Genomic DNA, 23,454 nt, shown 5'->3' with positions numbered 1-23,454 from the left:
TATGCTTGTCTGGTTGAAGGCTCAAAGTGCCACCACTGTGGGATGTTTCCAAAATGTTTAGGTTTACAAGTCCCAGGCCCTTGTCTAGGGAGGTCAAGCTGAAGTCACCCAGTTTACCTAAAGAGAGTACAGCATGTTTTCCCACCTCCAGGCACACTCTCCTTGGTGGATGTTGTGACCTCTGTCTGCCTGGCTATCTGCCTCCACATAGGAATAAAAGTCTTTCCCAGTACCTCTTACAGATACATAGCCATGGCCCAATCTCTGATACATTCCATATCCACAGTATTTTGCAGACATCATTGTCATCTTAACGATATCCCTGAGGCATAAGCATTTAAAAGGATTCTGAGTTCCTTGAAAGAAAAATTAAACTTGTGTTCAAGGTCATCGTAGTGTTATATATTTCATTATATTCTAATTATTTAAAAATTTAAACTGATTTGTAGGATTTAACTAATAAAATATTCATTTGATGGGAACTCTTATTATCTTGATTATAGATAAAAGTATAAATATAGTAATATTTAATAGCACTTGATTTTGAGGTTTTACCTAATTCAATATTGTTGTGTCTGGAAGGGACCAGTACAGGTTGAGCATCCCAAATCCTGAAATGCTCCGATGAGCATCTCCTCTGAGCATCATGTTGGTGCTCAAACAGTTTCAAATTTTGAAGCATTTTGGATTTCAGCTTTTCAGATTAGGGATACTCAACTATAAATTATAATGCAGGCAGGCACAGTGGCTCATGGCTGTGATCCTAGCACTTTGGGAGACCGAGGTGGGTGGATCATTTGAGGTCAGTCTGGCCAACGTGGTGAAACCCCATCTCTACTAAAAACACAAAAATTAGCTGGGCATGATGGCAGGAGCTTGTAATCCCAGCTACTCAGGAGGCTGAGGCAGGAGAATCACTTGAGCCCAGGAGGTGGAGGTTGCAGTGAGCCGAGATCGTGCCATTGAACTCCAGCCTGGGCGACAGAGCAAGACTCCATCTCAAAAAATAAAATAAAGTATAATGCCAATATTCCAAAGTCTGAAAAAATCCAAAATCCGAAACACTTCCGGTCCCAAGCATTTCAGATAAGGGATACTCATCCCATATTTAAATTAGAGCCAAAGATTGATGCTACAGAGAAACAGAATCAAGCTCAGAGTTGGCAAAGGCAGACTGGCTACAGCTTTATCTGAGTGCAGCTGGAGCTATAAGGGACATGACAGTGGAAGTGCAGGCATCATGCAGGTGATTGGATTGGTTGGGGTTTTTTGTTTTGTTTTGTTTTTTTCTTGAGATGGAGCCTTGCTTTGTCACCCAGGCTGAAGGGCAGTGATGCGATCTTGGCTCACTGCAACCTCCACCTCCCAGGTTCAAGTGATCCTCCTGCCTCAGCCTCCCACGTGGCTGGACTACAGGTGGCACCACCATGCCTGGCTAATTTTTTGGTATTTTTTTTAGTAGAGACAAGATTTCACCACGTTGGCCAGGCTGGTCTCAAATTCCTGACTTCAATTGATCCGCCTGCCTCAGCCTCCGAAAGTGCAGAGATTACAGGAGTGAGCCATTGCACCCGGCCTGATTGTTTGTTTTTTAATATCTATTTCAATCTCTAGATTAAATTAGAGGTCTTCTAGTTCAACCTACTTAGTTTACAGATAGAGAACTGAGGGCCAGAGAAATCTAGTGATTAGTCATGTAGCTTGCAAATAAAAGTGCCAGGACCCACAGTCAGGCCTGCTGTCATCTCTGTTGAAGGTAGAATGAGGAGTTTTCACCCTAAGCCGTTTCTCACTGTGCTGTCTGCATATTTTAACACCTGCTTCTGTTGAGCAAGTGCTGTTGGTACTTTTCTGTCCTAACTTAGGAACCCTTCTTGGCTGGAATCAGGATTAAATTCAGTTACTGCTTCACAACCACCTCAGCAGATGTCTTAAGTTGACCCAAGGCTGGGCACAGTGGCTCACACCTGTAATCTCAGCACTCTGGGAGGCCAAGGGGGGGAAGACTGCTTGAGGCCAGGATTGAAGACCAGTCTGAGAAATATAGTGAGACCCCATCTCTACAAAAAATTTTTTTCAAAAATTAGCTGGGTTAGCTGGGTGTGGTGACATGTGCTTCCAGTCCCAGCTACACAGAGGGCTGAGGTGGAAGGATCACTTGAGCTTGGGAGGCCAAGGCTGTAGTGAGCTGTGATCATGCCACTCTACTCCAGCCTGGACAACAGAGCAAGACCCTGTTTCAGAAATTAAAAATAAATAAATAAAGTTGACCCATAGCTATTGAAATGCAGGATGATTTTGATGGTTAAGATGTATTTCTATTTGCTGAAATTAATTATTCACAGCCTGGTGGCTTCTGTCTAATCCTACCTCACCCAGTTAATTCCTTTTATATCACACTAAATGATCCTATCTCTTTGTCAGCAAGGCAGGATAGCATTGTTGCCAAAGAACAGGCCTGGTAGCCCATGGACATGGGTTCAAGCCTTACTTCTCTTGCATGCAAATTGTATCATCTTGAGCAATACTTTGTTTCTTTAAGGCCCAGCTTTCTCATCTAAAAAACAGGAATAATATTAAATAGTAGCTACCTCTTTGGGTTGTTGTGAGGCATAAATGAGATAATCCATTTATCTAATCCACACTGCAAACTCAGTAAATGTTATCTGTCACTATTGTAGCTGGAGAGGACTATGGCAAGTGACTTATAAACCTAAGTTACACTTGCCTCTCTATGTTTTCTTACACTGAGGTGAAAAAGAAGAAATGCTGTTAAATACTTAGGACAAAAGAGTTTGCAAAGTTATTCTTGGAAATTAAAAGTTGTAGGCCGGGCACAGTGGCTCACGCCTGTAATCCCAGCACTTTGAGAGGCCGAGGCGGGTGGATCACCTGAGGTCAGGAGTTTGAGACCAGCCTGACCAACATGGTGAAACCCCGTCTGTACTAAAATTACAAAAATTAGCTGGGCCTGGTGGCATATGCCTGTACTTCCAGCTACTCGGGAGGTGGAGGCAGGACAATCGCTTGAACCTGGGAGGCAGAGGTTGCAATGAGCAGAGATCACGCCACTGCACTCCAGCCTGGGCCTCAGAGTGAGACTCCGGCTCAAAAAAAAAAAAAAAAAAAAGTCGTAATTAACTATAAAACTAAAATCTAAAAATGAAGTTTAAAAAATTAAGAATTTGGGGATTTTAAGGAAAAAAAAAGCTGTGTTATATTCAACTCTGCAGTCCCCCTCCGGCTGCACCTGATGTATTGCAAAAATCGTCAAATTTGTTCTCAAGTGCAGTCTACATCATCAAAGAACATAAGAGGCAATTTACTTTTTCATCATAGGACTTTGCTTTGATCATGCAACCTCTGCAGCCCTGTCTGTCCTCAATTTCAAGCATCGCAAAGAATGCTATTTCCTGCACATGTAAACAGAGAACTTAATTCACCAATGAATATCTTGCTTTGAATATACTCGATAGTTTTTCTCAAGGGTTTCAGATTTCCCAAACCCATGAAAACAGAAAAGTCCTAATTGAGAGAGGGTTGTCTCTTGCAAGCAAATCTCTTCTGCTGACTTTGTAATGGTTTTCTGGCTTTGGAGGTCCCTTTTTACTTTTTTTTCTTTTAGAGGTTTTCTCTCTTCAGGCTGCTTTGCTTGGAAGTGGAGTTCGCATGTGTGCCACATCCTTGGACCCACAGGGTGTGCTCAGCTGTGGGGTAGGAATGCTGATGTGAGCTCTACTCCCGTTTCTTCAAAGTTTGAGATGCTCAGGGTTTAAAATACTTCATAAGCAATTTCAGCTTTATGTGGCTTTTTCTGCTTGAATCCAGTTCTACTTTAAGTACCCAGTGCACAGGCATCAATAGAAGGTTTTATATAGAATATTCTAGATTTGCAAAGAAATAAGCAGCCACAGATAAAGTGTTCAGACTCCACAGGTTTTTAAATGGACATATTGAGGAAGAAACTGAATGAAATGGCATATCAAAAGTTTATAAATTCTCAGATTTTTATGAATCTCCCATTCTTTAACTGTGAATTTTCATCACTTTAGCGAAGTGATTCTTCATTAGTTGGATTGCCAGAAAAGAGAATGTAGGGGATTTGATGATTTATCCTTACAAATAATTTTGGGGGGAAAAAAGTTAATGAGAACAATATATCTTCAAAGGCCCTCCATCAGTATAAAATGAACTTAGTTTGTTAACTGACATGCTTGATTGTACCACATGAAAATCATTTTGTATGTGAAGATTTACTGGGATTTTTGTTTTTTGTTGTTGTTCTATTTTATTAACTATACTAAAAATGCCTAGTTGCTTTTGAAGATTGAATTTCAAACCCATTTAGGAGTGATAAAATCATCATAAAAGTCGGCAAAGCTTTCGGAAAGTTTAGTAGACCTGACTTAAGCTTAACGAGCAAATTGTCATGAAGATTAATTCCTAGCTATATATTTCTACAATAGAGTTTTACAAGTCCCCTTTGAAATTTGGTCTTCTTTAGAGAAAGTTCCATGATTCTGATACTGCTCTTCCTTTCTAGAAACAAGCCAATGACCTTGTGAGCACCCTGATGAAATGTACGCCCCACTACATTCGCTGCATCAAGCCAAACGAAACCAAGAAGCCCAGAGACTGGGAGGAAAGCAGGTATGGGGGGAAACTGGCTTAGGTGGGGCCGGGACCTTTTTCCCTCTGCTCAAGGTGAGCCGCCCTCCATCACAGGCAGGAGAAGTGTCAATTGCCCGCACATGTCTTTGTCATGCCCTTGTGTCTTAACTTCTTCAGGACAAAAGCTATATACTGTTTCCCCTCCGTGTCATTTCCTAAAATGTTAGCAGTGCCATTCATTTCAGCATTAGCAGTTTATAATGTTGATCTTGGCTAGTCTGGGGGCAGATGGAAAAAAAACAAAACATAACCTCATACCGCAGCATCATGATGGTTTTAAAATCAGTTTGAGGTTCTCTGTAGACATTCTTAGTACACCCAGCCCCTGATAGAGACCCACAGGATGTGGCCTAGAATGCTTAGCTTGGGGTGGAAAGTGGAGGGTGTAAGAGCTGGTGGAAATACAATCCAGCATTTTCTGTGCCTCATGAAGACACCGGGGACACGCTGGAGGCTCTGGCATTCCCCCTAAGCACCGCATTGATGAGAAGAACGACTGGGAGGAAAGATGTCAAAGGGAAATGTGGAGCACAAGAATTCAGCAGACCCTTTCTGCCCTGACTTCCAAGGAAGCCCGTGTCACTGTTCCTCCCACAGCTAGCATTTAGGGAAGTGGCCTGGGCAGGAGGAAATGCCGGCATTGAGTAGGAGCCTGTTAAGGTGCTGGCTAGAGAGTATGAATTTTGTGGCCCACTGGGGGACCCAGACACACATTGTTCAGAGGCCTAATCCCACTGTCCATAGAAGTATGGGAAGGAGGGCTGGGGAGAGACTTAAACTACAGAGAGGACCGCAGCCATCGTCACCTAGTATCAGTCCCAGGATGGGAGCCTACCAGAATTGCTACCTCTTGTCTTCTCTCTTGGACAAAAGAAGATAGGCTCTTTTAGGTGTCGAGTGAAGAACTCCAGGTTTAGCTTCCACAGGAAGACAAGGACTAAAATTCCTAGCTGCTGATGATTATCTCCTGTGAGGGACAGGTGTGCCCATTTTCCATCCTGCCAGCAAGATCCTAAACATGGCAGCCAGATGATGCCTGATCCTTTACAGGAGGAAACAGATCCATAGTAAGAAAAACGTGTAGGTCAAACATTTACTGTCAGAAAGTTCGTTCTATTTAATATTGAATACTTCAGCATGCAGTCTAAGTCTGTTCTCTCCTCTAAAGAAGCCAGGCTGCTTGGATGTAGGAGCTGCCATCTTTTCACTCCACTATGTTTCTGAATAATCTCATCCATAGGTGCATATGCTTAAGGATTTTTTTTTTTTTTTTTTTTTTTTTTTTTTTTTTTTTTTGGAGAGAGAGTCTCGCTCTGTCACCCAGGCTGGAGTGCAGTGGCATGATCTTGGTTCACTGCAACCTCTGCCTCCCGGTTTCAAGTGATTCCCTTGCCTCAGCCTCCTGAGTAGTTGAGATTACAGGTGCCCACCACCACACCCGGCTGCTTTTTATATTTTTAGTAGAGGCCGGGTTTCACCATCTTGACCAGGCTGGTCTTGAACTCCTGACCTCGTGATCCACTTGCCTCGGCCTCCCAAAGTGCTGGAATTACAGGTGTGAGTCACCATCCCCGACCCCTTAAGGCATCTTTTCTACTGAATCTCTGAAATTTTTCAATTTAATGTAGTCAGATTCCTTCTACATTACTGTCCGTTAATGATATTCAGGCCCTGATGAGGAGGTCATACTTCCTAAGGTGACTGACTCTTTTTTGGTTAGTTCTTACTTTAGGAGGCTGCACAGTCCTTCTCTAGGTCACTTTTAGACTAATCCCAGGTTTTCGATCTGCGATAAGAATCATTCTCATTACTTTGCCACTGGACAGCTTTTCTGTCAGTTCGAGGTGACCATCGTGTTTCCCTTGAATCTTCTCTTCTACAGGTTAATCCCTCTCAGTTCCCTCAACAGTTTCTCTGGGACATGAAATATAAGCATTCCCCATCTTAGCCCTTCTCTTGGATGTACTTAATTTGGCCTCTGCTTTTCTGAAATGTATAGTTCCACTTCTCCTTTCAGACTAAGAGGGTAGCAGCATTGTTATCTCTTCCCATCTAAAGATGTAAAATGCTTACACCCAGGAGTTTGAGGCTGCAGTGAGCCATGATTGAGCCACTGCACTCCAGCCCAGGTGTTAGAGTGAGACCCCAAGTCAATCAATCAATCAATCAATCATATAGAAAACATCTTGTTTTGCTCTGTGACATTGGTTCCCATACTTGAGCCTACCTCAGAATTCCCAGGAGGCCTTGTTAAAGCTGAGATTGCTGGGCTCCATCCGGAGTTTCTGATGCAGTGGGTCTCAAGTGGGGCCCATGAATGTGCATCTTGAAAATCTTGACGGAGGTGCTGGTGATGATGGCCCAGGCACTGCACTTTGAGAATCACTGATCTAGAGCAAAGAACCAGACTGGGATTTGGAAGACCTGTGTCCTGGTGCTGACGAGACTCTTCATCTCCTTAGCCCTCAGTTCCTTCCTCTTAAGAGGGTCCATCTAGAATAGGATCTCCTTCAGTCTGACAGAATGAAGGCTTCCAGACAGTGGCTGTCAGTCTGCCTCTGTCTCTGTCACTTTTACACTCACCTCTCACACATACCCACACTTGTACATCCCACCCACACATACATCCACATGTACACACACACAATAGAACAGTGATATTAAATCAATATCCCAATATGATTACTCCAACCAAATCTTTAGTCAACCTTAGAAATAAACCATGAGAGTCTTGGAAGCAGAGGTATTGCCAAAGGGGGCCTTAGCCCTCGTTCCCCCATTTCAAACTCTATCCACCTGCTCTTCCCAGCAAATACTCTTAAATGAAAACATCTCACTTGCCCTGCAAATGCAGTACCTCCCCTAGCACACCCTCCTCTACCCCACGTAGATAGTTCTGCTGAAAGCCCCTCTAAAATAGAAATTTTGCAACAGCTGCTTGGAAGTTCACCAACTCTGATGCTACCTTTTTGTAAAAATCCAACATAATTCATTGGAATATCAGAAAATGGAGAAATTAAATGAGTGGTACATTTTATTCAGTAAATCCTCATAGGATGAGGATGGTATTTTCTCTTTTTTTTTTTTTTTTAATGATTCCCCTTTGAATTGCAGCAAAGAATTTTATGACATGCATTCAAATAAACTGGTTTTAAGAAGTTCAAGGTATTAGTTGGTCGAGCGTTGATTTATAATTCCAGTAAGATCGCTTTCTGGGATTCCACCCTTAATCCTGGTTTGGGTTTATTGTGTAACAGATGGTTTCACTCCTTCCATGAGTCAGGAGTGTTGGGGTCCGTGAAAGGGCAGTGTGCTTCGCTGGCTGGGATTACACACCCGGTTGAAGCTCCTGGTGAAGAGAGTTACTCATTCCACAAGTTTATGGGGTGTGGGGTTTTTCTTTTCCTGTTGCAAATGCGTTTTGTTTGGCTTCTGGCAAGGTTGCTTGCCCTGGATTCTGAATTGCTGCCTTGCAGAGTTCTGTAGCCCTGATCAATTTGAGTAAACGGCCAGGGACAGTCTTGGAAAAAGACTCCCTCTGCAAGACGGAGTTAGCATAGCCTAGAGAACAACTGGGCATTGTCTGACCAATGCCTACTGAGGAGGTGACAGTGCTCCAGGAATATGCAAAAATCAACTTGTGTCCCTTTGATAACCCCAAATTTTAAACATTTACAGGACTTGCTAGACTGATTGCTACCAGAAAATTTCCTGATGGTGGAAGTTATAATGAATGAAACAATTTTTAACATGAGGAATATTACTTCCTATGTGATTCATGGGAGAGGAACGTTTCTGCTTGAATTAATGGGTGATGCATTCCCTGCCTCGAAAGCTTGGTGTGAAGCCAGTATTTATGAAAAGTACTTTAAAATGAGCAGAACCTTTAAATGAAGAGCTTCATGCATTTTTGTCACTAGAGAGAAGGCCAGTGGCGAGTTTTAGATTTGGAGGATGAGAGAAAGGAAAGTTAATTATTTTTAAATTTAATTACCTTTTTAATTGACATGACATTTCTTTCTCTCTCTCTCTCTCTCTCTCTCTCCTCTGTCTCTGTCTCCGTCTGTCTGACTTATATGGGCAAAGGTGGATATTTAGTAGAGACGGGGTTTCACTGTGTTGGCCAGGCAGGTCTCGAACTCCTTACCTCATGATTCACCCCCCTCGGCCTCCCAAAGTGCTGGGATTACAAGCATGAGCCGCTGTGCCCAGCTTAACTCTTTGCACACAGAGGCTTTTTAAAAGTTAATAATCTTAGAGGAATCAACATTTCTGGCTCTTGGCTCTGTAAGACCTATCAAACTGGAGACTGTTAAACACCGCTCCCATTGCGACCTCATCCTTCCCATCAGCCAAGGTTGCACCCCCACTTCAAGCTTCATCTGTCCCCCTCCTCCTGTCCCACAGCACCCTGCCACTGGCCTTTCCTATCCTTGTGCCTTTGCTTTCACAGCCCTCTGCCTTGTCCTGTGCACCTCATGGATTCAACCCACCCCTCCAGGCCCAAGCACATCACAGTGCTCCTGAGAGTCCCTGTGCTGTGAGAAATCCATTTCCTTCTCTATTCTCCTATCCTGGTTGACATATTGTAGTTGGGAATGGTTGACAATAATAACAGCTTTACATCGCTTGTGCTATGAACTAAGTGCTTTCCATAGAAGGTACTCATCTAGAAATGAAGAATTTATGCCACCGTTCCCGTTTTTACAGAAGAGGAAACTGAGAGGCACAGAGAAGTTGCATCATGGCAGGGCCAGTGGCACGGCAGGAATGCAGCACCAGAACCTGGCTCCTAACCACTGTGCTGCCTGCGTGGGCTCCAGCAGGAATCATAGCATTGTCCTTTTTTGGTGACCCTAGCATGTTGCAATAGGGACTGTGTGTGACTGGCCCACAGTAGACATCCGCAAGTATGAGGCTTAATTGGAAATGGTGGTTTTTGTGAGAGCCTTACTGGGAAGACAGCTGTTGGGAACCTGTGTGACATCGGAATGAGGATGCTTCTGATTGTCTTTTCAGCTCAGCAGCTCCTGAAAGGCCCATTTTGCTGAGCGCATTAGCCCCATTATCAGCACAGATATCCCCAAATGTACCACACAGGGAGTGTGAGGAGTTACCTCCCTACTGCAGCACAATCCTGACATTCCATCTTCAAAAGAGAGAGACCTTACTTTTTATGTCTAATTTGCCTCAAATACCATGTTTCCAAGTGTCTGTGTTCAACCAGCTTGCGTAGCACGCAGCCCAGGCCCAATTTATCTTCCCAGAGTGGATGATCTGAAGCTAGGTTCAGGATCTGTCGGCATCCAGAACACTGTGTTTCCCAGCAAGTGGTGGGTTTTCACAAGGCACATGTCCGTGCTCCACCTTAGACCCAGCAGGCCTACTAAAACAGCATCCCCAAGGTGTGGGGCATGGGGCATCTTCTGGTATGAAAATCCTCATGTGTGAGAATATTAACCTAATAGTTCTTTACATCCATTTTTTCGAAAGACATTGCTAGATTTTTACTATTAAGAAACCAGGATGGGCCAGGCATGGTGGATCACCTGAGGCCAGGAGTTCGAGACCAGCCTGGCCAACATACCGAAACCCCGTCTCTACGAAAAAATACAAAAAATTACCCAGGCACGGTGGCACATGCCTGTAGTTCCAGCTACTCGAGACGCTGAGGCAGGAGAATCTCTTGAACCCACGAGGCAGAGGTTGCAGAGAGCCGAGATTTTGCCACTGCACTCCAGCCTGGATGACAAAGCAAGACTCTGTCTCAAGAAAGAAAGAAAAGAAAGAAAGTTTGCCACTGCACTCCAGCCTGGATGACAAAGCGAGACTCTGTCTCGAAAGAAAGGAAAGGAAAGAGAAAGGAAAAGAAAGAAAAGGGAAGGAAAAGGGAAGGGAAAGGAAAGGAAGAGACCACGCCGAGTACAGTGGCTCATGCCTGTAATCCCAGAACTTTGGGAGGCCAAAGCAGGCAGATAATTGAGTTCAGGAGTTTGAGACCAGCCTGGGCAAAGTGGCGAAACCCTGTCTTTCCAAAAAATAAAACATTAGCCAGGTGTGGTGGTGCATGCTTGTAGTCCCAACTGCTCAGGAGCCTGAAATAGGAGGATCACCTGAGCCTGGGGAAGTCAGGGCCGCAGTGAGATATCACATCACTACACTCTAGCCTGGATGACAAAGTGAGACCCTGTATCAAAAAAAAAAAATTCTTGTAAGAAAGAAGAAATCAACTAAAACTATAATTTAGATATATTTTAGACCATTTTTAATGTACACACTTGAAATTAGTAGTTTTAAATGCCCTTTTGTAACTTGTATTAGAAAAGCCTAGAAGTGTAGTTCCATTAAGTCATAATCAATAATAAAATTTAAGTTCAATAACAAAACCAGCATTAGCATCATTTAATTCAAAAGTTAAAAGTTCTTTCCTTTAGCCTTCTGATAAATCTCCAGTATTTTTGTTCATATTCTAGGTGATAGTTAGATGGGTCTTTGTGTTACTATTATTCTTTGAAATAGATATGTAATGCCCTGTTATTTAATTGCTGTATTTTTATTTATTTATTTTATTTCTGAGATGAAGTCTCACTCTGTCATGCAGGCTGGAGTGCAGTGGTGCAATCTCAGCTCACTGCAGCCTCTGCCTCCTGGGTTCAAGTGATTTTCCTGCCTCAGCCTCCCGAGTTGCTGGGACTACAGGTACACACCACTATGCCCGGCTAATTTTTTTATTTTTAATAGAGACAGGGTTTCACCATGTTGGCCAGGCTGGTCTTGAACTCCTGACCTCAGGTGATCTACCCGCCTCAGCCTCCCAAAGTGCTGGAATTACAGGTGTGAGCCACTGTGCCCAGCCCAATTGCTGTATTTCAATATTTTAAAATTAGCATTATGTCATCTGAGAGGTCAGCTCAGTGTTTGAACACTATAAATTGTAGTCTTTTGAATATGTTTCCCTACAGCTTGGAACTGGGGGCTTGGGGGTTGGCTGGTAAGAACACGGGTGAAAGGATTATCCAGTAACGTCCAGGCCCCATTTTCTCCTTTGCACAGGGTAAAGCATCAAGTTGAATATTTGGGTCTGAAAGAGAACATTCGAGTGAGAAGAGCTGGCTATGCCTATCGGCGCATCTTCCAAAAATTCCTACAGAGGTAATGAACTAGTGACTCTGGCCTTTTTTAAAACAGGTTTATTGAGCTATAATTCAAATCTATACAATTCACCCACTTCAAGTGTATGAGTCAATGGCTTTTAACATATTCACAGAGTTGTGCAACTGTCACCACCATTAATTTTAGGACATTTTCTTACCCTGAAAAGAAATCATGCTTCCCTTTGTTGTCAACCCCCAATTCTCCCCTTGCCTCTGGGCCCAGCCAGTCACTTATCTACCTTCTGTCTATAGATTTGCCTATGCTTTTCATAGCAATGGAATCATATATGTGTCCTCTGTGACTGGCTTCTTTCACTGAACATAAGATTCATCCATGTTGTTGCACTTTCACGCCTCCTTCCTGTTAATTGCAGAATAATATTCCATTGTGTGGATATACCGCAGTTTACTTACTCATTCATCAGTTGATAAACATCAGTTGTTTCCACTTCTTGGCTATTATGAATAATGCTGCTATGAAAATCTGTGTACAAGTTTTTATGTGTTCATATATCATTTCTTTTGGGTGTATGCTTCAAAGTGCAATTGCTTGGTCATATGGTAACTCTGCATTTAACCTTTGAGAGGAACTGCCTGATTGTTTTCTGAAGTGGCTGCACCATTTTACATTTTATATTTTATAGCAGTATTATTTTACATTTTCTAGCAGTATTTGAGGCTTCCAATTTATCTAAATCCTTGCCAACATAAGTTATTTTCTAACCATCCTTGTGAGTGTGGAGTGGTATTTCATGATGGTTTTGATTTGCATTTCCCAGATGGCAAATTATATTGAGGATTTTTTCATGTGCCTATTAGCCATTTGTATTTCCTCTTTGGAAAAATGTCGGTGAGGCCCTTTGCCATTTTTTAATTGGGTGTTTTGTCTTTTTATCATTGCATTGTAATAACAATTCTTTTACTGTTATTTATTGTAGAATAAATCAGTAGCCATAAGTATTCATTAGGCTGTCTGTTTAGTGTAACACATAAGTTCAAGAATTCTTGATAATTGTGCCACAGGAAGGGCGGAGGTTTAACTTGACTGAATAAATTAACACTATGAAGACAATTTCAGGAAAATGTTTAACCCACTTAAGACAATAAGCTTAAAATATTTAACCTCAAAAATTTTGTACAATCCATGTATAAATTTAAACTTATTTTTATATATCCCTTAACATGTATTTGGCAGGACCTATACTTAAATTGTTCTTATTTTGTGTTGTTTGTAAAAGGATAAAATGTGGTACCCTTAAAATGTTACATCACTCTGATTTCTCTAATGATTCTGTAGCGTTCCCCTGTATTTCCACGTCTATTTAATTTCCTTTAAGGAATAGGGAAACAAAAAAGAAGTAAGCCAAATGTAGTGTTTTATTTATTTATTTAGAGACAAGGTCTTGCTCCATTACTCAGGAGTGCAGTGGTGCAATCATAACTTACTGTATCCTTGAACTCCTGGGCTCAAGCCATTCTCTCCCACCTCAGTCTGCAAGTAGCTAGTACTACAGGCATGCGTCACCATGCCCAGATGACTTTTTACTTTTCGTAGAGACAGGGTCTCACTATGTTGCCCCAGCTGCTCTCAAGTGATCCTCCCACCTCAACCTCCCAAAGTGTTGGGATTATCAGCACGAGCGACCACACCAGGTCAAATTGAGCATTTTAATCAGAAACAATTACATCTTCCTGATATAATATGCAGGGGCTGGATATAATTTTTTTTTAATTCAGATTATGTATAACAAAGAACTAGTAGACTGAAGAAGTAGTTAATTACTGTCTTTGGAATCTAGTATTTCTAATAAGGCAGTTCTTATTTAGGGCTGTTGTTTCTTCTGCTATGAGATTAGGACAGCTGACTCACCATTTAGAGGTTTTAAAAAAGTGCTAATCATTCTGTGTAATAAAGCCTCAGAAACTCAGTCCCCCACATTTGAGTTTCCTAATAACTTTGGAGGTGAGTTAGACTAGGAACAAGGTTTACCCTCTTTGTTCTCTGAATTAAAGACGTCAGTACACCTATAGTGTAAGCAGGACTATGTGAAAGAAATATTTAGGAAGTTGAGAAAATATATTTGTAGAGCTTTCGTATCACATAGCACCACCCATTTGCTGACACACAATGAGATGTTAGTTATGAGACTTCCTTAAACAGATCAGTAACACTAGCTCAGAAGAGGGTTTCTCAGCCTCAGACACTGACATTTTAGGCTGGAAGATTCTTTGCTGCGGAGTCTGTCCTGTGTATTGTGGGATGTTTAGCAGCCTTCTTGGCCTCCACCCACTAGATGCCAGTAGTGTACCTTCCTCTGAGTTGTGACATCCAAAAGTGTATCCAGACATTGACTGATGTTCCCCCTACAAGGCACAGTCAGTTGAGGAACTTTGGCTTAGATAATCATTTTTAAATTTTATTTATTTATTTATTTATTTATTTTAGAGATAAGGTCTCCCTTGGTTGCCCAGGCTGGTCTTGAACTCTTGGGCTCAAGCAGTCCTCCTGCCTTAGCCTCCCAAAGTGCTGGGATTACAGGCATCAGCTACCATGCCCAGCCCCAAAATACCCTTTTTTAATTAGGAGGGGCCAGGCACAGTGGCTCACGCCTATAATCCCAGCAGTTTGGGAGGCTGAGGCGGGCATATCACCTGAGGTCAGGAGTTTGAGACCAGCCTGGCCAACATGGTGAAATCTGTCTCTACTAAAAATACAAAAATTAGCCAGGTGCAGTGGCACCCATCTGTTATCCCAGCTACTTGGGAGGCTGAGGCAGGAGAATCGCTTGAACCAGGGAGATGGAGGTTGCAGTGAGCTGGCATGGCGCCACTGCACTCCAGCCTGGGCGACAGAGCGAGACTCCATCTCAAAAAAAAATTCCACGCAGCAAAGGAAACAATCAACAAAATGAAGAGACGACCCAAAAATGGGAGAAAATATTTGCAAACCGTCCATCTGACAAGGGATTCATAACCAGAATATAGAAGGAGCTCAAACAACTGTGTGGGAAAAAAATCTAATAATCCAATCAAAAAATGAGCAAAAGATCTCAAGAGACATTTCTCAAAAAAAAGACATGCTGATGGCAGGCAGGCATATGAAAACGTGTTCAATATCATTGACGATCAGAGAAAGGCAAAATAAAACTACAGCGCGATATCTCACCCCAGTTAAAATGGCTTTTACCCAAAAGACAGGCAATAACAAATGCTGGCGAGAATGTGGAGAAAGGGAACCATCGTACGCCGTGGAATGTAAATTATTATAACTACTATGGGGAACAGTTTGGAAGTTCCTCCAGAAACTAAAAATAGAGCTACCATATGATCCAGCAAGCCCACTCCTAGATATAGAGCCAAAAGAAAGGAAATCAGGATATCAAAGAGATATCTTCACTCCTATGTTTATGGCAGCACTATTCACAATAGCCAAGATTTGGAAGCAGTCTGCATCCATCAACAGACAAATGGATAAAGAAAATGTGATACAGGCTGGGTGTGGTGGCTCACGCCTGTAATCCCAGCACTTTGGGAGGTCAAGGTGGGCAGATCACTTGAGATCACGAGTTCAAGATCAGCCTGGCCAACATGGTGAAACCCTGTCTCTACTAAAAATACAAAAATTAGCCTAGTGTGGTGGCCCATGCCTGTAATGCCAGCTGCTTGGGAGGCTGAGGTGGGAAAATTACTTGAACCCGGGAGGCAGATGCTGCAATGAGCAAAGATTGTGCCACTGTACTACATACAACCTAGGCGAGTGGAGCAAGACCCTGTCTCAAAAAAAAAAAGAAAAAAGAAAATGTGATACACATAACACAGTGGAGTACTATTCAGGCATAAAAAATAATGAGATCCAGGCCAGGTGCGGTGGCTCCTACCTGTAATCCCGGAAATTTGGGAGGCCAAGGTGTGTGGATCACTTGAGGTCGGGAGTTTGAGACCAGCCTGGCCAACATGGTGAAACCTCATCCCTACTAAAAATACCAAAATTAGCCAGGTGTGGTGGCACACACCTGTAATTCCAGCTACTTGGGAGGCTGAGGTGGAAGGATTCCTGGAACCCAAGGCGGAGGTTGCAGTGAGCCAAGATTACACCACTGCCCTCAAGCCTGGGTGACAGAGCAAGATTCCATCTCAAAAAAAGAATGACATCCTGTGATTTGCAACAACACGATGGAATTGGAGATCATTATGTTAAGTGAAACAAGCCAGGCACAGAAAGACAAACATCGCATGTTCTCACTTATTTGTGGGAGCTAAAAATTAAAATAATTGAGCTCATCAAGATAGAGAATAAAATGATGGTTACCAGAGGCTGGGAAGGGTAGTGGGGGGAGGGGAAGGGAAGTGGAGATGGTTAATACATACAAAAAACGAGAAAGAATGAATAAGACCTAGTGTTTGCTAGCACAACTGAGTGACTATAGTCAAAAATAATTTAATTGTACATTTTAAAACAACTAAAAGAGTATAATTGGATTTCGTATAACACAAAAAATAAATGCTTGAGGAGATGGACACCCCATTTTCCATGATGTGATTTTTACATGTTGCATGCCTGTATCAAAACCTCTCATGCAATAAGTAAAAAAGAAAAAAAAAATCTCATGCAACCCATAAATATATATACCTACTATGTATCCACCAAAAAAAAAAAAAAAAAAAAACACAACTCATCAGTCCAGGTGCAGTGGCTCATGCCTGTAATCCCAGAACATTGGGAGGCTGAGGCAGGAGGGTTACTCGAGCCCAGGAGGTCAAGGCTACAGTGAGTTAGCCTGGGTGACAGAGCAAGACCGTGTCTCAAGAAAACAAGAAAAAAAAAAAAAAACCTGATCAAACCTTTTTTAATCTATTCTGGGTTTTGTTTGTTTGTTTGTTTTTTGAGAAACCAGTTCTGAAAGACCTCCTTCTTTCTACATTGTTTTAAAAACCAACCAACGAACCAAACTGACTTCCATAAACAATGCTGGGAGTGCTGCCATCTCAGGAGAGCAAGAAGTCTATGCACTCTTTTTCCCGTCTAAGGCAGGGGTCCCCAACTCCCGGCAGGGGACCAGTACTGGTCTGTGGCCTGTTAGGAACTGGGCCGTACAGCAGGAGGTGAGCAGCGGGCCAGCGAGCATTACCGCCTGAGCCCCACCTCCTGTCAGATCAGCGGCGGCATTAGATTCTCATAGGAGCACAAACCCTATTGTGAACTGCACGTGCGAGGGATCTAGCTTGTGCGCTCCTTTTGAGAATCTAATGCCTGATGACCTGAGGTGGAAGAGTTTCATCCCAAAACCATCCCCACGACCCTGTCCATAGAAAAATTATCTTCCATGAATCTTGGTGCCGAAAAGGTTGGCTGGTATAAGGGACCCTGTGATACGTACATGAGCTGTGAACTGACTCTGTTGATTATCCGGATCTGTCTCGAGTGCCATGCTAGCCTCATGATTCCATGCTTGGTACTTTATGCTGTGCTGCACTCTGAGTAGGCATTTTGTGAAATTTGTTATGCCTTTTATGTTGAGGAACTTTCACTGAAATGCTTGTATCCTTGGATGCCTCCCTTCTTAGCTCTCTGCCGTAAGCTTTTCCTTTCAGAACAGACAAATAGCGTTGTCTCTGTTGTCAAAAAGTAGGCTCTTTTATTGTTGCCATACTTTTCTTGGTTTGAGAATACTGGGGCTGGGCGAGGTGGCTCAACGCCTATAATCGCAGCACTTTGGGAGGCCGCAGTGGGCAGATCACCTCAGATCAGGAGTTCAGGACCAGCCTGACCAAAATGGTGAAACCCCGCCTCTACTAAAAATACAAAAATTAGCCAGGCATGGTGCCAGGTGCCTGTAGTCCCAGCTACTTAGAAGGCTGAGGCAGGAGAATCACTTGAACCTGGGAGGCGCAGGTTGCAGTGAACCAAGACTGTGCCACTGCACTCCAGCCTGGGTGACAAGAGTGGAACGCCATCTCAAAAAAAAAAAATAAAAGAATAGTGGGAGGAGAATCAAAGTTTGGAAAGAAATTATTTTTTTATAAAAAGGACATTTTCAGTCCCCCACCCTATATTTCAAAACTGTTATTGAAGCAGTCCACTCAAAAGTGGCTTGAAGTCCCAGTATATCCGTGGGCGGGGGTATTTCTCTGGAGAGAACACAATTTTCCATAAGACGCATGAGTCTGGGATCTTGGTCATGCAGAATTCATCCAGAGTCCACTGCCAACTGTCTCATCCTATGATGCTCTATAAGTAGTTGAACCATCTCATAACTTTATTTTCTCCAAAGGTGAGAGGAAAGGCTTTGTTCATAAAATTGCTTTCTAGGTGTCCACAGAAAGGCTGCCAAATGAGAAACAGAAAGTAAAAGCCTGAAGGGAAAGGATATATTAATACCCAGCACAACTATCCACATCTGCATGTATTATACACCTTCCCTAGAAAGGAAGTTCACAGGCCTAAACAGAGCCATGGCTCACAGACTACCCAGAGCATAGTGTTTGCTTAGGAAATATTCTGTGTGTTTAGTGTGTGGTCATTTCCTCTCTGGAAAATCCTTTATATTTATGAAAACCATCCCTCTTGACTGAATATTGGAGAGCAAAAATCAAAAGATGCCTTAATTCCCCCATAGGTGGGCCCCATGCTCTTGAAGTATGTCCTGTGCTACTTGAAGCAGTAGTAGGAAGAACCCATTTACACCATCTCCCCACTACAACTTTTATGCCTTTAGAAAGTGTTAAAAAACTGTTAGAAATAGCAGCCATGTTGTGTCTTGGAAAATAAGTTCTCCAGAAAACACCTCTCTGAGCTAGGCAACGTGTGTTTCTTTCTGTGGTTGGCAGAAATAAGCCCAAATACGGATTCTGATGCTTAGGAGGAAGAATGTGGTAGAAACATAACAGACTTGCAAAGTTTATCTTGTAGCATGATTTACACTTCCTCACAAGCATGCTTCCTCTGACCTTAGCCTCTCAGAATGTGGGGATGATAAAGGGATGCCTCATCAGCAAAGGTGTTCCACTTCATGGGCAAGAGAGAAGAAAGAATAGGAAGCCCAGGAAAGCACAGAGTGGTAGAGAGCATCCTCCTGGCTGCCAGGATGTTTGTGTCCTCTGAGGTCAGAAACATCCTTAATCTCAAGTGCCAGCAGCTGGGAGTCCCTGGGGTCCGAGCTGCATTTCCTCTGAGAAGGAAACATGGGATCAGTGATCCAAGAGATAACAAGAGCAGGGAACAGAATTCCAGGCAGAAAGAGGAGCTGGCACGAAGGCCTTGAGAGGAAATATTAGGATATTTGAGTCTTAAACTGAAAATGTGTGATGAAAGGAATGTAAGCTATTATTGCCATCTGTCCAAAATTATCACAGGCACCAATTAGGCAGGGGCACCATTGCCCGGTACAACCTGTTCCCACGAGTATATCCTAGAGAAAGAGAGTGGCCTGGGTACACTTGGTAGGAGAACATGGATCATTGGTTTATGCCCTGGTCTCCAGTGTGATCCCAAAGGATGGGGTGAGGATGTATCAGGCTTCATGGAAGCAAAGGAAGCCCCAGGCAATTCCCATGTATTGCCAAGACCCTCACCACTGGAGGCCTTGTCAGGATAAGGGAGAGAAAGTCTCTGCAAGGTTCGTTACCATTAAAAAAAAAAAGAGAGAGAGAGAAACGCAGCATTAATTTTGTAGGAAAAAATGTGAATTGCCATAAAGACCCATTTCCAGTTGCATGATAAATATACTTTAGTTTATAATTTTAGGTTACATCAAGCCAAGCAAAACTGTACTCTTAGAAGCTTGTCACCTTGAAAGTCTATAGTCTTTTCCTTCTCACTTCTACCCTCCATGAACTTACTGCCTCACCCAGTTAGATTCCCAGCACCTACTCATTTTCACTAACTCCCCCAATCACATCTAGAAAGGTTCTGCTATTAGTCATTTATGTGTAGCTTAATTTGTGTTAATTAACATCATTATACCATATATGAAAGTTATTCATGCTAATGTGTGACTTCCACTAGGCATTTTCATTTTTAAGCTTTTTATCTCTAATTAGGGAATAGGAGGATTTACCTCTCCAGGAAGTTTATGATATTATCAGGCAAGATGCAGACATTTGAGAGGAGCAGAGAAGGCTCCTAAAATCACCTTAGTCCCAACCAGCTGGCAGGGCCACTCAAGGTTCCCTTCTCCCTTGGCTGTCATAAATCAGTCTAATCCTGATAGTAGTTTCTGGGAACAAAGGAGGGCCCTGGCTTCGCTCAAGGCCTGGGAGCCTATTGCCTGTGCCCTGGATGTGCTCTCACGTGGGCCACGCCCTCCAACTTCACACCCACACATACCCATGATGATTCTATCCGTATTTGACAAACTGTAATGTGCTTGTCTCTCCTTGACTATATCAGCCTCTGACATAATAGTAATGTTTCTAACATAGGCATGTATAGTAGACTGGATAATCTTTAAAAGAAATATTTAAATGTGAGCCAGTCCATGGCTTTTTTACAGTGCCATCATGAAAGAGACAGAAAGGGATTCAAATCCCATCTCTGACCCTTAATAGCTAAGTAGCCTTGGGCAAGTCATAATTTGCCTCTGTCTCCTACTCTGCAAAATGGAAAACCAATCCGATCAGGTTGCTGCAGGAGTAAGAGCTTCAATCACAGCACCTCATGCAGAGAGAGCACCCATCCGCATTAGCCAGGGATGTTCATTATGACTACTGTGTGCCAGGCATGGTTTAAGGCTCTGGATGTACAGCAGGAGCCACACGAATGTGGCATCCAGTCTCCTGGAGCTCTCACCTTCATGCAGGAGGCATAAATTAACCAAATAAACACCACCGTGAATATAACTACAAATTAGAGTACATGCTCTGAAGGAAAAATAGTACTTGCTATGAGAGAAACTAACAAGAGAGCAGTTTTTGATTTTTGGTCCAAGAAGGCCTGTCTGAGAGTGTCACTGAAGGTGAGACACCCAAGCGGGAGCCAGCCAAGTGATGAGTTTGGGGAGCAGCACACCAGTAGAGGGAAGAGCAGGGGCAGAGGTGCCGAGGAAGGAAAGGGCATGGTGGGCATGAAGAAGAGGCCATTCTAGAAGAAATGCAGCAAGCCAAAGAGAGTGAAGAGGCGAGATTGGAGAACAGCCAAGGACCAGATCCCAAGGGCCTCATGACCCACATGCACAGAATTTCAAAGGTGAAAGTTGATACACAGTTGTCATAATAGCTGCTTAGCAGGAGCCTTATAAAACTTTCTGCATTAAGTGTTAAATGCCCTGAACAAATCAGGGGAGATTATTATTGAGACAAGGCCGTTTGATTTTTGGCCTAAAGAGCACCCCTGGTGGCCTTCCACAATGCTATTTTCAGACAGTGGTAGAAAGAGTACGCAGGTTTTCACCAGGGTGTTGACGTGGGAGTGCTGGGAAAGGGAAGAAGCAGGAGGCAGCTCGGGAATGAGCATCCCAGACTCGAGGTTTTTGCAGTCATCGCAGTCCACGCCTGAGCCTTCGAACGCTGGTAAATAGATGATCAGTAATTTTGCAGCACTGGGCACCTTGAGAGCGGAGCTCTTGCTGCCTTGCCCGGGTAGAAAACTGGTGTGGTCCCGCCCAAGTCTGATTCTCTTCTCCCCAATGTCCCCACAGGTATGCCATTCTGACCAAAGCCACCTGGCCTTCTTGGCAGGGAGACGAGAAGCAAGGCGTCCTGCACCTGCTGCAGTCAGTCAACATGGACAGCGACCAGTTCCAGCTGGGGAGGAGTAAAGTGTTCATCAAAGCCCCCGAGTCTGTGAGTGCTTGGCTGGCTCTCCACTCTTTTCCCTCCCGCGGGGCCCCCGCCAGCCCTGCTCCACCCCTCAGCTGGCTTCTTTTTCTCATTCTTCGCTTTATGCCATCAATGTTGTCTGCTCAAAGAAGGCTTCCCTCCCTTCCCGGTCTAAGCGGGTCCTTCCCTAAACACCTGCTCTCCGCAGCCCATCACCGCCCAGTTCATTTCCTGCAGAGCACTGAGCAGGTAGAAAAAGGGGCATCAGAGAGTGGCTCCTTCCTTGGTGACTGTCTCGCTTCTCTCTAGCTGCTACACTCCTTGAGGGCAGGGACTCTTTGTTCCTTATGTCTTTACATACCCAAAGCCTCACACAGAAAATGCTCAATAGTTACTTAGTCTCTAGGAGTGTCTAAGCTAAAGAGGGACTTCAGTGTCCTACCCATGGTTAGTTGACACCAAGCCAGTTACAGACAGGCTCAGGATTCCTCCTGGAAGATGCAGCAGAGTGCCGGGTGGGAATTCCCAGGATTGTACCTAGAAGGCCATGGGGGAGCCTAGAAAGGACTGTGAGGGGGAAAATAGGTGGGAGGAGAAATCTCTGGTTTATAGAACATAATACTTACCAGTAAGGCATTCATAATACACATTTACAATTCACAAACAGTCTGCTACAGCTTCATTTAGAGACACTTATTTCTTTCCTGATGAGAGTGTGGTCAGTGAGCCCCGTGAATGTCCACAGGAAGTTCTGTTCAGTTCTTCTGCCCAGTTTGCTCCAGGGCTGTGGATAAAGACATTTATTCCTTTTTAAGCTGGAGAAACTGCTGGAACCGAGGTTCAGCATCGTCGTTTCTCGAGGCTCCCTTAACCTTCACAAGACCCCGTTTCAAGAGTCAGTGATGAACTTGGCAGAAATCAGTCATCAGACCAAGGGGAAATCATATGGGAACTCACAGTAAAAAGGGAAGCATTTGACTTCAGGCAGATCCCAGTCTTGCCATTAGTTTTCTTCTCCTCTAAGGGCCACTGTTCTGCCTGCCTCGTAGGATCAGCCCGAGACTCAGGAATGATAATGGCTATAACTGACTGGCTTTATGAGACATCAAGATTATTAAATAAATAAGCGGCACACAGAGATGGAACCCATTTATGACACATATGTGGTAGCATTTTTCTACTTTGAGTTATTTGTAGCTTCACAAGAATTTTCATTTCCAAATATAAAGTGAAAATGTTGTGTCATTCACCATTAAGCAACCCACAGAACAGTTCCTGTTCTTTCTAAAATGGGATGGAGTGATTTATCGGTACAATGCAGAACTCCTTGTTTCATACCCGCTGTTACTTTTCAACTTGTGAGATTTTCATATATAATTAAAACAGCCTCAATATTTGTAATACTTTTTTTTCTGATTCAGTTGCGTTGGAGGGGGTTATATTCAAAATCAAGATTTATTTTTGGCTGTCCTTTTCCTTGTCTTACACTCAATTGTGTTATTACCATTATTTGACTCTCCTTTCCCCCATCTTTGACACATGCACTCACACACGCACACCATCACCTCCGCTCTCTCCCCTGCCCCAAACGCATACATCCCCATCTAGCCCTGACAATAAATACTTTCACAAAAGTTGGTTTTTAAAATCTGGCTGGGCACAGTGGCTCATGCCTGTAATCTCAACACTTTGGGAGGCTGAGTTGGGAAGATGACTTGAGGCCAGGAGTTCAAGACTGGGCAAGTCAGACCTCATCTCTACAAAAAAATTTAAAATTAGCTGGGTGTGGTGGTACACGCCTGTTGTCCTAGCTACTCAGGAGGCTGAGGTTGGAGGATCACTTGAGCCCAGGAGTTCAAGGTTACAGTGAGCT

At 43.4% G+C, this 23,454-nt stretch overlaps 1 protein-coding gene across 1 annotated transcript in view; it reads left to right on the top strand.

Moving 5' to 3' along the window:
- MYO1E (myosin IE) overlaps positions 1-23,454 on the top strand; it is a 233,336-nt gene that overhangs the window by 174,371 nt on the left and 35,511 nt on the right. Inside the window, exons 17-19 of the mRNA XM_030814491.1 lie at positions 4,544-4,650; positions 11,725-11,823; positions 21,461-21,605. Of these exons, the coding sequence (XP_030670351.1) occupies positions 4,544-4,650; positions 11,725-11,823; positions 21,461-21,605 (351 nt within the window). The remainder of the gene's footprint in view (positions 1-4,543; positions 4,651-11,724; positions 11,824-21,460; positions 21,606-23,454) is intronic.

Source organism: Nomascus leucogenys, chromosome 6 (assembly GCF_006542625.1).
Source record: "Nomascus leucogenys isolate Asia chromosome 6, Asia_NLE_v1, whole genome shotgun sequence".
Taxonomy (NCBI): domain Eukaryota; kingdom Metazoa; phylum Chordata; class Mammalia; order Primates; family Hylobatidae; genus Nomascus; species Nomascus leucogenys.
The sequence above is the reverse complement of the archived record's forward strand: the minus strand, read 5'-3'. Positions and strand labels throughout refer to the sequence as shown.